The sequence below is a fragment of the Amblyomma mixtum genome, chromosome 7, assembly GCF_055824585.1.
Source record: "Amblyomma mixtum isolate Tamu chromosome 7, ASM5582458v1, whole genome shotgun sequence".
Taxonomy (NCBI): domain Eukaryota; kingdom Metazoa; phylum Arthropoda; class Arachnida; order Ixodida; family Ixodidae; genus Amblyomma; species Amblyomma mixtum.
In genome coordinates this window covers 119,270,550-119,284,284 of record NC_143018.1, presented here as the reverse complement: position 1 = coordinate 119,284,284, position 13,735 = coordinate 119,270,550, and the positions used below count along the sequence as shown (strand labels likewise).

The 13,735-nt window shown below is 52.2% G+C and overlaps 1 protein-coding gene across 1 annotated transcript in view; it reads right to left on the bottom strand.

Annotated features, from left to right (window-relative positions):
* Nucleotides 1-966: 966 nt before the first annotated feature.
* Nucleotides 967-13,735, bottom strand: part of LOC149337329 (uncharacterized) — a 73,074-nt gene continuing 60,305 nt past the window's right edge. Inside the window, exon 9 of the mRNA XM_089554391.1 lies at nucleotides 967-1,146. Coding sequence (XP_089410517.1) covers nucleotides 967-1,146 — 180 coding nt within the window. The remainder of the gene's footprint in view (nucleotides 1,147-13,735) is intronic.

Sequence of the window (13,735 nt, the reverse complement as noted above, 5' to 3'; positions counted from 1 at the left end):
GTCCCGTACCTTCCGACGCTGGCTCAGCCGCGGACGCCATGGGCGGCGGTTTTCTTCGACCCATTCGCTTCAGGAAGGAAAAGCAGGCATCCCGACCCAAGATTCGGCCGTATTCTCAAAAAAAAAAAAAAAACGACATCTCATGTCTGATGATGCGTTTATTTTCACGACAATAACATTTCCGTTCCAAAATCACTGCGTAGCTCGTCGGCGGCAGGCAGAGGCGGCCAAACCGGAAGAGCGGGCTTTCTGCGCGGCTAGCGGGTCGCTTCAGCCGCCGCTACCGACACGATGGAAGAAACAGTATATTCTTCCACCGTGGCTACCGATCTCACCGGACGCCGCGCGTCAATATCTGGCGGGTCCAGATCAGCGGCGGCGGGCGCTATTCTCGACGTCGGGCGTCCAGTGCGTGCCGTCCGCCGGAAATCGCTAACTTGCCGCCGTACAAACGCTCCATGTATTCAGCCCTAACCCATGATAAAATCTTTCCCTCTCATGGCACTACTTTTACGTCACCTCGGGCGAAATTAGCTTGCTCTGTCATAGAGAGGACGCTGCCGCGCCCATCTTTCTCTGTCGTTTGAGCGCATTGGCTTCCATGAATATCACGCTGTTATTTCTCAGTTCCTCGTCTACATGGGCCTGAACATTTTGCCCACCGTCGCGCACTTCGTGACACAACTATTCTTCGCGCGTCCTTTACATCAATATAAAGGAGAGTACGATATGAGCAACAAATGCTGTAGTACCACTAGGCGATGAATTTCAACGCAGTAAAACAACTAGCCCATGTAGGCCATAGAAGCGTTGGCTGGCAGATCAAGGAGAGAAGAAGGAAGTGTTCAGGTTTCATTTCAGTATGCGCTTACTCTTCATTGTTTTTCTATCTTATTATATGCGCGTTATCTTCGCCGCTTAACTAGTGAAGAGTTTATTGTTTTCGATACAAATGAGGCCGGGTAATCAGATGGTTCCCGTTCCTGCTATAGCTGCGAGGAGCGGTGGCTTCAAAGTAAAATTGCAGACGTTCTTGTGGTCGTCCAGCTCGATGTCGTACACGACGACTGGCATTCTCCCCATCTCGTCATCGTACGATGTATCGAAGCGCTTCGTCAGTTCCGCGACTCCTGCGAATGCTGCCACCTGCCGGAGAAAAAGAGAATCCGGCAATTGTTTTCACCGAGGGGCTATTTAGAGAGTTTGAGGTTAAAGGCAGCTGTGCCTTAATTAAACCATGCGCACTCGCCAACTTGACCATGAATCATTCGCTTCAAAGCTCCGAAATGTACGCGGCTGTGGACGTACTCATTAAACACAAATATACTTGTTTGGTGTTTTCAAAGGAACACATACTATTTCATTTCCAAAACTGTAGACATTTATTCCCTCATTGAAAAGTAAAATCGGTTCATCTACTGATCGCACACCAGACACTAATTTACGGAGCATATACGTAATATGCCTCGATTTTATTTCCATTATAAGCCAGTATTTTTTTCGTGATGAGGATAAAAAGTGATTTCGGAGCAAAAGTTTGCTCCGACCAAGAGGTGATTGGATACTGTTCATGTGGGTGAATTTCATGTTCATGTGGGTCGACAGTCTTGTCCCTCTTGGTATATAAGCACATGCGCACGTTCCCATTTTCGAGTGTATGACCGCGTGTCTGCTTTTTTTTGTTATTATGCTGCATACTTTTTGTGTTATTCTCATCACTTGTATGTGACGTGTTTTTGCATTTTGCATTGTGCTATTTACTTTTGTGTTTGTAACCCCCCAATGTAATGCCGAAAGGCGCTGTGGGTATCTGATAAATAAATAAATTGTAAAGAAGAAGACGATCAGCGCCCACAGTGGGAGCGCCAACGCCTAGCGCGACACGAGAGCGCTGGCTGTTCGAGCCTGGACGTGCGATTTTGCTGCTCCGCCTGGTCGCTCCGGCCAAGCGCCTTTTGCCAGTAAAGCCCCTTACATCTTGGTGGAGGTCGCGGAGTTCAATCCTGGCCCGACGCAACCGTACCCTCGCTACTACCGTGCCATCTGACACCACCCGGACCCAGCCCGTCGGCACTTCACCGACGCCCGTTGTTTGTCCTGGTACGGTCCGCCAGCGTGATGCTACCATCTTCAGCGGTGTGGAAGACAACGACGTCGAGGATTGGCTCTCCTCTTACGAAAGGGTGAGGGCCCATAACCGGTGGGACGACTCCATAAAGCTAACCAACGTCATATTTTATCGAACCGGAGTAGCCAACCTCTGGTATAAGAACCACGAAGTGGAATTTCCAACCTGGTCCGCCTTTAAAACCAGTTTCACAGACATCTTCGGCCGGCCGGCCGTCCGAAAGCTTCGCGCCGAGCAGCGTCTTCGCGTTCGCGCCCAGCAGACCGGCGAAACGTTCACGAGCTATATCGAGGACGTCATCCACCTCTGCAAGCGTGTCGACGCGTCGATGAGGGAGGAAGACAAAATCAAGCATGTCCTCAAGTGCATCGAGGAGGACGCACTTCACATGCTTGTGGCTGAGAACCCCACCTCCGTCAGCGCCATATTCGACCTGTGCCAAGCCTACGACGAGCTCCGCCGCCTGCGTGTTTCCACTCGGTCACCCTCTGCGCAGCCCGAACCGCTCGCTGGCCTTGTGTGCACCGAAGACAGCATCCTTTTGCTGCAATTCAAACAATTTCTTTGTGAGGAGGTCGATCGGCAGCCGTCGCTCCTTCCGTCCGTTCCGAGTTCACCATGTCATCTTGCGCCTATACTTCAAGAAATACGGGAGAAAAGTGTCTGAGGCCCTGCCATCTGGTTGTCCCCCACCTTCCGTTACTGCCCCTCTTACGTATGCCGAGGCCGTCAGGCAACCTCGCCATGCGGCGTTTGTGCTATCACGACCTTCACCGCGGCCGACCCCGTTCCCTCCTACTACTCGACCGCCACCCAAACGCTTCCACCCTTGGCGGACGCCAGACAACCTTCCCATCTGCTACGCCTGCGGCATTCCGGGTCACGTGATGCGTCACTGCCGCCGGCGCTACCTGCCCTCTCCTGATACCGCCGACCCTCGCGCCTACACCCACGCCCCTCCCCAGCACTTTCAGCCTCCCTCCTCTCCTGAGACCGTCCCCACTTCCCATGGCCCCCGAACTGTTCTCCACCGTTCCCAATCTCCCCGTCGTCGCTCGGTTTCTCCGATGCGCCGTCGTCCTACTTCCCCAACGGAAAACTGGTCCCCACAGTTCCGGAGGCCAGAGCTGCGTGTTTGACGAAGAGTTCAAGACCTCGCCTATCTCCGTGCAATGTCAATGAAGTTTCTGTAGAGGGCACCGATGCTTTTGCCCTGGTTGATATTGGCGCTGCTGTATCCGTAATGAGTGAGAAACTGTGCCTTAATTTGCGCAAAGCGACAACGCTGCTATTTGGACTTTCGCTGCGAGCCGCCAATTCGCACCTGATTAATCCGTTGGCCGCCTGTACTGCCAGGGTCACTGTTAAGGACGCGCTGTACATCATTGATTTCAACATTTATTCCTCGTTCTCTCATGACGTCATCTTAGGGTGGGACTTTCTTTCCCAACATCACGCCGTCATTAACTGCACTCGTGCCTAGGTTGAGTTTTTTCCCTTCCACGATGATCAGATTGGCCCGACGCGAACAACGTGCGCGAAATTAACATGGTCGACGATATCTCGATACCGCCGTGTTCATCTGTGCTCGTCTCTATCCTGCGCCTCTGCTTCCGACGGACCTTTCATCTTCAGCCCGTCCGACACCTTTCTTGCTCGCAACGATCGCCTGCCCTCCGCTGTGCTTACAGTCGCAGCTGGCTGCAGTGCAATGCCCGTCACAAACCTCTTCATGCGCCCTTTTGCCTTGCATCGCGGCCAATGCCTGGGCTTTGTACAGCCATTTGCTTTTCTAGTCGTCTGCGACTACTCCGAGGACGAGTCCTGCGGTCTCCCAACGGATTCACTTACTCCTTGCGCCGCTCCGACTGATCCTGCTCTCGTGGACGTCTTCGCCAGCTCTATCGACGCTTCCCTTACGACAGCGCATAAGAACCAGCTTCTTGCCCTGCTGGCCCAGTTTCGTTCCTCCTTTGACCTTACTACACACAGTTTGGGCTGTTCATCGACCGTGACCCACCGGATCGACACCAGCCCCCACTCGCCGTTGCGCCAACGACCGTACCGTGTGTCACCGGCCGAACGTCATGTCATCGACGAACAGGTGAAGGACATGCTGCAACGTGGCGTCATACAATCCTCCCACAGTCCTTGGGCCTCCCCCGTGGTTCTTGTCACCAAGAAACACGGCTCTATCCGCTTTTGCGTGGACTACCGCCGCCTCAACAAAATCACTCGCAAAGACGTCTATCCTCTGCCCCGAATAGATGACGCCCTAGACTGCCTGCAGGGCGCTGAATTCTTTTCGTCTCTAGAACTACGCTCCGGATATTGGTAAGTCCGGATGGCCGACGATGACCGCGCCAAAACAGCGTTTGTGACGCCAGACGGGCTGTATGAATGCACCGTAATGCCGTTCGGACTATGTAATGACCCGCAACCATTGAGCGCATGATGGACACTATACTACGAGGCCTGAAATGGAAAACCTGTTTGTGCTATCTCGATGACATTGTTGTGTTCGCCCCGGACTTCCAGACTCATCTCGCACGCCTGGGACAGGTGTGGAAATGTCTCACTGAAGCAGGGCTAAAACTAAATTTGAAGAAATGTCGCTTCGCTACCCGACAGTTCACAATTTTAGGCCGCATCTTATGTAAGGATTGTGTGCTTCCCGATCCAGCAAAACTTTGTGCTGTGTCCGAGTTCCCGAAGCCCTTTACGATGAAGGAACTTCTCAGTTTCATCGGCCTATACTCTTACTTTCGGCGTTTCATCCGTAATTTCGCTTCAATCATCGCGCCTCTGACTACGCTTCTTCGCGCCAGCAACGACCTCAGTGGCTGGAATCCTGCCTGTACGACGCATTCAGAAGCTTGCGCCGGCTGCTTACCTCTCCGCCGATATTACGCCACTTCGACCCCAATGCGCCCACTGAAATCAATACAAATGCCAGTGGCGTTGGTATTGGTGCCGTCCTTGCGCAACGTAAACCGGGCTTTGCTGAGTATGTTGTTGCATACGTGAGTCGCACTCTGACGAAGTCGGAGTTGAACTACTCTGTGACTGAAAAAGAGTGTTTGGCAATCTTTTGGGCGATAACAAAATTTCGACTTTATTTTACGGCCGACCTTTCGACGTCGTTACAGACCATCAATTTTGTGTGTTGTCCACCCTGAAGAACCCATAGGGACGACTCGCTTGGTGGGCCTTACGCCTTCAAGAGTATGACATTCATGTGGTATATCGCTCTGGCCGGAAGCATCACGACGCCGACGCTTTGTCACGCTCACCTCTGACCACTGAACCTGCTTGACCTCCCCGCGTCGACTGCGCTTCCTTATCGATGACCACCATGGGCACCGAGCAACTCAAGGACCCATGGATCGGTTCTATTTTCAACTTGCTTTCGAACCCTTCCGTCACCTCCGTCCCACGGGCACTGCGCCGTCAAGCTGCCCACTTCAAGATTCGCGATGGGCTCTTGTACAGCCGCAATTATATTTGCGACGGCCGAAAATGGCTCCTTGTGATCCCGGGACACTTACGTTCCGAAGCGTGCGCCGCCTTTCACGATTACCCAGCAGCCGCTCACGCCGGTGCTTTCAAAACTTTACACGTCTTTGCCTCCGTTATAACTGGCGCGGTAAGTACACCTACGGCAGCAAATTCGTCCACTCTTCCCCACACTGTCAACGCCGCAAGCCTAGTCACCACCATCCGACCGGCCCCATGCGGTGTCTACCTTGCCCATCCAGGCCTTTCGACCGGGTTGGCATAGAGCTGTACGGACCGCTTCCTTACACAGCTACAGGAAACATCTGGATGATTGTCGCTGTCGATCATCTCACACGGTACGCCGAAACAGCTGCCCTTCGATCTGCTACGGCGCGAGATGTTGCAGCCTTTCTCCTGCACCGCTTCATACTTCGCCACGGAGCCCCACGTGAACTTCTGAGCGACCGGGGACGTGTGTTCCTGTCCGAAGTCGTTTGATGCCTTCTAGAGCAATGCAACGTTACCCATCGCACCACGACGGCTTACCACCCGCAGACTAACGGGCTGACTGAACCTTTAATTCTACGTTAGGTGACATGCTGTAAATGTACATGGCGGCGGACCATTCCAACTGGGACGCAGTACTACCCTATGTCACGTACGCTTACAACACTGCCATTCAGAGTACAACTGGTTTTTCGCCTTTTTTCCTGCTCTACGTGCGTGAACCTTCGTCCCCACTTGACACCATTCTTCCTTACCGGCCCGATTCTTCGGAATCCACAACTGTTTCCGCAGCATCTCGCCACGCCGAAGAGTGCCGGCAGCTAGCTCGGGCGTTCACATCCGCCGACCAGGGGGGTCAAAAATACCGCTTGGACAGCACGCATGACAATGGCACATTTCTACCAAACTCCCTAGTTTTGCTCCGTGTTCCGCTTGCCTCACCTAGCCTGTCTTCCAAGCTGCTTCCGAAGTACCATGGGCCCTACCGCGTCCTGGAGCGTACTTCCCCGGTTACTACATCATCGAGCCTGTAACGCCTTCGCCAGATCACCGACGACGTGGGCGCGAGACAGTTCACGTGTCTCACTTGAAGCCACATTACGACCCATGCATATTCACGTCCCCTTAAGTCGCCAGGATAGCTCTATTTCTCCGGGGGGCCGACTGTAAAGGAGAAGACGATCAGCGCCCGCAGTGGGAGCGCCAATGTCTAGCGCGAGACGAGAGCGCTGACTGTTCGAGCCTGGACGTCCGATTTTACTGCTCCGCCTGGTCGCCCTGGCCAAGCGTCTTTTGCCAGTAAAGCCCCTTACAAAATAAATAACCTATTTTTTAACGAATTTCACAACGAAGGGGATTGTTGTATGATGCTAATAATCATCTGCCACACAGGAATGTTTATTATTGTTTCGTTTGATTTACATTTGAATCAGCTCTAAAAACTAGAAAAAAAAAACGAAACGTGAAGCGAACAGACAGACGAGGAAGAAAAAAGTAGACGTTCCACAACGCTCAAACAATGACTTTGCTAGTTTAAAAACGAATTAATTCGAATTTTAATTGGAACCGAGCGCTTCCACTTCTGCGTTTAACAGCCGAAATAAACAATAAAATATAGCCGAAGAAACGTTGTCCTCGCGTATTTTTCCAACCTAGCATGGAAGAAGGAAAGCTCGAGCGAGGTTCTCGCTGCCGGAGCTGTCTGACAAATTGTGTGCCGGAAATCACGGGTTTCCGGCACGCCGGCATGCCGGCGCGACGCGAGGCTATAAGCTGAGCATGACCAAGCGCTCTGATCATCATGAGCTTGACTACGCCCACTGCAGGCAAAGGTGTCGCCCAGGTCTCTCCATTAGCCCTGTCTTTTGCCAACTGCTATTCCAATTTCCTTAGGCGACCGTGAAATATAGTTTCAGTCTAGCTTTGCGTGCTTCGAGCAATGTGCAGCCCATCTCCCCCTGCACGCACTTTATCTCTTTGATGGACCTCAATTTTCAAGTAGCCTCTCTTGAGGTCAGTAAAGTTTCACAGGTTCTTTTCCTTCCTCTTTGCACCTGAGGTGCCCCGCCAGAGACGGTTCGTTTAACTCGAAGACTGAAGCTTATTTCTTCGCACCAGGGGTGCCCCATCAGAGACGGTCTTGTGATCAGTTGACACGCAGGGATAAAAAAAGGCAATAACTGAAGATTTATATACAAATATTTACAGAATATACAACTTAGATACAACGGCAAAAAGACAAACAACCAAAAGGCGGAACTGGCTAACACTAGGGGAGGTCCCTACTCGGCGTAGCCGACGATGCATAGCATCTCACCTTAGCGCAGAACCTCGCTTCCCCCTCCGGGGCCCGGTTTTAAAGCCCTAAAGGCCCGGCCCACATTTCGTAGCTTCCAATTATGTTGTGCTCTTATCATGATTGGCTCTTCAAGGGCATGGCCAGCCCTCCGGCTTTTACAAGGTAGACGACACTCTCTACCACAAAATAAAATAAAAACGAACACAAATATACATTCGTGCCAGTACGTGCGCGAATCGGTACCGCGGAGCGGGCTGGACACCCGTACTTCTTGGCGCGTTCGCGAGCGGCCGCGTTCCAAATAGGAGACGCTTCGCTTTGAGCGCCCCCAGCCGCGTTCCGATAACCCCGCGTACACTACCGATCCCTTACAAGGTCTATCGATCAGAAATACTTGGCGTTGTAGAGCCGATCCAGTGGGTCATCGAGCGGGCAAGGTGTTAGACGTCCTTCTTTGTTATGTTGTTCAAGCGGCGGTAGCGACGCAGTATCAAAGTGCGCCGTCTTTCATTCTGACTAGAACAATCGGAGGCGCCCAGGGGCTCTCTGAAGGCTGGAAAATACGTTGCGAATCATTTCTTCCACGTGGTTTCGGATGGCTTGTCGTTTTCGCGGCGACACACGGTAGGGGCTTTGGTGGAGAGGTCGGGCGTGCTGGTTGGTTATAATGCGATGCTTGTCAATCTGCATTTGTCAGACCTTCGGCGATGACGAGAAACACTGGCTGCGCATTCGAAGCAGATTGTGGATCTGGTCTTGACTACCCCGGGGAGAGGCTGGGTTGATGTCGAAAGTGCGCGTGTTCTCTTGGTCAGGCAAACCTTCTGCGGATGAGTCGGAGAGGCCGAAGGAGTTTAGTATATCGGATATCTCGCCGAAAAAAAGCAATCATCGTTCCTCTGTTAATGCGCTGGTATTCTTCGCTGATGTTACTCATTAGTACTGCGGCTTGGCCTTTGCGGAAATGTGCGACGTCTCTTTTGATGCCGATACTTCGGTCGAGAAGCAATTGCATGTTCCCCTCGATGGTGGCTTCAGTGTTACTTGCTTCTGTGGTTCCTACGGTGACGATGACGCTTGAGCGAGGTGGGACACTCACTTGTTCCTCCAGGATACCTAGTGCAGCGTCATGTTCCTGGAGTTCTCATCGAAGAGATGGCCTCGTCCGTGGAAAGCGCGATCAGCTTGGATCGCATGTCGATGATCGTCTGATGCTCATTAAGGAAATGCATGCCCAACGTCACTTCGCGGGAACATTGCCGTAGCACAACGAATATCGCAGGATAGGTATGTCCGTTCACAGTCACTCGCACTATGCATCGTCCTGATGGCGTATTGAGGTGACCCCGTGCAGTGCTAATTTGTGGGCCGTCCCAAGCGCTTGTTACTTTCTTCTGCGGCGCAACACATGGTCCATTCATCACCAAATAATCGGCTCCTGTGTCAACTAGAGCGATAACTTTCCAGGCCCGATAACCACGTATGATTCGGATGTCCTGCCTCTGGCGCTGCACGTCGTCCTCGGCGTCGGGTCACGGCTTCGTCGGGTATGTGAATCGCGGATGGGGCGTGTGGTCGAAGTTTTTCTGAATGGCGGCGTCGTTTTGAAGGCGTTTCGCTTCGTGGCCTAGGATATTGTATGCGGCGTCTTCATATGGCGTGGTCGCTGGAGGACATTCGTCATTTCCTCAGAAAGCAACCTGACCTCCACAGGTTGCTTTGTTTGGTTTCCCCTACACGGGGTAGAGGACCTTCCTCGGACAGCCGCGGCGTAGCTGAGGCCCGGTGATGCAAAACGTGAGGTGGGCGGCGACGGGGAGCAGACTCCTCGGCGACTGCCCTCTTCGCAGGTTGTCGTCGATTTCCTGTGGCCGCTGGGCGGGGAGCGGTCGTGGATCCCCGCGGTCGTGGATGCGTCTGTACCGGCAGGGGCGAAGTATATGTCCGGCGTGGCCACAAAGTAAACACAGTGGGCGGTTGTCGGAATTCCTCCACTCGTCGCATTTCCTAGATCCGTTGCGTCACTGATAAGGTGGGCGTGCGGGAGCTAAGGGCCGTCGTTCTTGTAGAGCTGGTGCTTGCGGAAGAGGGCTTGGGGGGTCTCGTCGAGGTGGAGGACAGAGTATTGCGGCGGCGTAGGTAATGGCTTCAGCTTCCGTTGGTGTCGACGGTGGCGGGGAGCCAAGTGCATGCTGTACTTATTCATGTCCGTGAGCGACGCCGCTTGACTCTGCTGAGTCTGCTGTGTTTCGGATGGCAGCAGTCGACGAAGTTGTTCGCGAACAATTTCGCGTATCAGATCTCGCAGGTTATCCCCGCTTGCAGGGGCATCTTCTGGGGGGTGGAGCTTTTTGTCAGCGCTTGAAGTGGTCGGTTGCAGTGACGGGTCCGGCGCCAAAGGTCTTTTCAATGGTAGAAGCTTCAACTACAAGCTCGGCGACCGTTTTTCAAAGATCCATGATCTGACCGGCGAGCAGTTGCTTTTTTACGCCATGCATCAGACAGTTGAACTTCTTTTCTTCAGTCGGGTTAGGGTTGGAGCGCCTGAAAAGGCGCTTCATTTCTTCAACATGCGCAGTCATGGCCTTTTTTGGGTGTTGAATTCGTGGCTGCAGCAGCACCTCTGCTTTTTCCTTCCGTACGACGCTAGTGAACGTACACGCTACCTGCTTCTTTAAGGTCGCGCAGGTTGTGAGGGAAGATTCGTGGTTTTCAAACCACGTTCTGGCTGTGCCGACCAATGCAAAATAAATACTTCGAAGCTTAGCGCTGTCGTCCTAAGTGTTAGGCGCTGCCACATGTTCGTACATGTCCAGCGAGTCTTCTATATCTTCCTGTGGTTCTCCACAGAAAGTCGGTGGCCCACGGGGCCGGCAAAGCCCGATGGGCGTTGGCTGTGCGCCGGGTTCCATTGTGTAGGCATCGGGTGATAGCAGGTGTAAAAAATTCGGCGCATTTAAAAAAAAAAAACAGCGCCGCGCGGACGCATCTGGCCAGCGCGCGTCGTAAAACAGAGAAGAAGGAAACTGCGGAGAGCGACTAGCCTTGTGTGTGTGGCTGCCCTCTCCACCACTGCTCGCCGGCGCGACGCCAGAGGGATTGCGTCAGCCGTACCTTCTGGAATGTCGGAGTCGTTTCTACTCGATGTACGGAGAGGGCATAGCTTTGCATGTGCTAAGAGATGTCCTCTCACACTTCACTGGCCCGTCGGTAGCGGTGCCGCATAAGAAGATCCTCGAAGCCAGTCACAGCGGCGACCAATGGGGAGGCGCTCCCGGCGCGAGGAGGAGGAGGAGCGTGCAGAGCCGATGCTGTGTATGAGCGCGCCTACCTTGGCATGAAGAACAAACAGACGTGGAGCAATGCCTATATAAGAAGGGCCTTGACCGCTGTAGGCCAGCCCGAGCCGCCGCTTAAGCTTCCGAGAAGCTTAAGCCCTGACCCAAAACGCCTCATCGAGGACTTGGTAGCCAAAGATTCTTCACCCCCGTCTCATTCAAGCGAGGATTGTCTTCGTTCTGTGTACAGAATTATGTCCTCGTGAAGAAGAACTTTGCGGTGAACAATACAGCCTACCTTCTTGTTGTGACTGGAAACCTGCGCGAAGTTCTTCAGGCTTCACACGACGAGCCGACAGTTGGACATCTCGGGTTTTCTTGCACCCTCGTCCGCATTCAAGACAGGTATTACCGGCCCCGACTGCCTGCGATGTCGCACACTATGTGAAAACCTGCCGAGATTGTCAGCGACGAAAGATCCCTCCAACCCGACCAGCACGATTTCTGAACCCCACTGAAGCCCCCTCAAGGCACTTTCAGCAGATCGGCATGGACTTGCTTGGCCTTTTCCCTTGTCAACGACTGGAAATAAGCGGGTCAATATTGTGACTGACTACCTGACCAGCTATGCCAAGGCAAAAGCCCTACCGAACGGATCAGCAGCAGAAGTCGATAAATTTTTCAAGGAGTGCATTCTTCTGCGACACGGCGCTCCCGATGTGCTCATCACGGACAGAGGAACAATATTCATCGCTGAACTGACGCAAGCCATCCTGCGTTAGAGCAAAACCAGCCACCGCAGGACAACTGCACACCATCCGCAGACCAACGGACTGACCGAGCGCCTGAACAAAACCATCGCCGATATGCTTGCCATGTATGTCGATGCCGAACACAAGACCTGGGAGGCCATCCTTCTTTACATCGGCTTCGCTACACGTCTATTGAAGAATAAAGACCGCTGCCATGCCCATTCGCCGTCCGGTTCCAGCTACAGGCACCTTATCTCCGGTAATCTCTTCGGCCCACCAGGCTCACTGCCACGCCTGCCATGCTTGTTCATTCTTGCAATGCACTCCTTTACCCGGAGAGATCACTGTGCTCCAACGAAAGTATATAAAGTGGGTCTGAGTTCCGACTCGCAGTCATCATGGTAAACTGGCGGTGCCGTCACTCACTTTTGTTAAGAAAACATTAGTTGAAGATTTTTAATGATGTGTACTTCCACTCAGCAGTGAATGCCACTAGCAATAAAAGCACATTGTCATATTACAGTGACACCTTTCACCTTCACTGCTTTTTTTTTGCCTAGAAGACGCGAGTTATGAGTGAAGCTCTAGTACTGAGAGCGTTATTCACAATCTGCCAACTTTGATTCCTCGTACTTAGTGCGTTGTAGTCGATGAGAGCTAACTCTTTTTGGTGGGTGTATATCAGCTCTTGTGTTAAACAAGTGCAAAAGACGGTGGGAGACGCTGAGGCTGTGTCCTACTGATGAACTCTGAAACTGAGACGGCAGAGAATGAAGCGAGCGAAAATGAATAACCAGGAGAAGTTCTTTTATATTTGGAATTTATGCCCTCTGGAGGGCCCGTGTTATGCAGGCAAATTTTCCTACTGCCAAAAAAAAACTGCACTTCGTCCGCAGATCGTTGAAGTTTCTGACCTTGGAGCAAACTTTTACTTGTCAATCATGGATATTCGGAAGGCGCCTGCAGTGAGAAACACGTTTACATACAGAGGGAACTCTCAGTGCTCGAATGTGTTTTCGGTGTTCCCCATACTGATTCAGACGATTGACGTTGAAAAACGCGTTGTGGAATAGCATACATTTCAAGGGCATTTAAAACGGCAGTGAACGACGGGTCTCGCATGCATTTCAGCACTGTAAAAATAAATTGCAAACTAGTTCGTGCTGCGCCTAGATTGCATGGACACGTGAAATGCAAATAGATTTTCCTGAATGAGAGTACATGGGCGCTCCTCTGTCATCCAGATTGGCTTAATCCTGTGGGTGTGGTGGACAATCACAGAACACAAGGAGTTAAAGTACCGCCTATTCAAAGGGACGTTGTTTCGTTTCACAACAGTCTGTGTGCACATAGGTGCACAGACCCAGGTGACAAGCTCAGGTGGTGTGCAGGAGGACATTAATCATTGAAGTTTTCCATCTTGCAATGCTCCTTGAGCACGGATGAAAAAAAAACGGCATTTGCGAAGCGTACTGCCGTCAGTGAACACTGCCTTTCTTGCAGAAAAAAGTGAGGCACGCCTAGCGCGGCTTCGACTATTGGGTACAGCGCCCATATTCACTGCAGCGCTTGATCAACGTGGCGACTTGTAGTGCTTGTCACGTTCTACCAATTTTTGGCTTCACTACACACAGGTGTATAGTGCAGTTATGTTTTTGTAAGAATGGCTAATAAACGGTGGCAACAGTGGAGGTCAATCATCGTGCCGAGGGAACACACTGCATAAACGATTTGTAAAATACGTCTGTCCAGCGTATGCAGTGTTGGAGGAGAA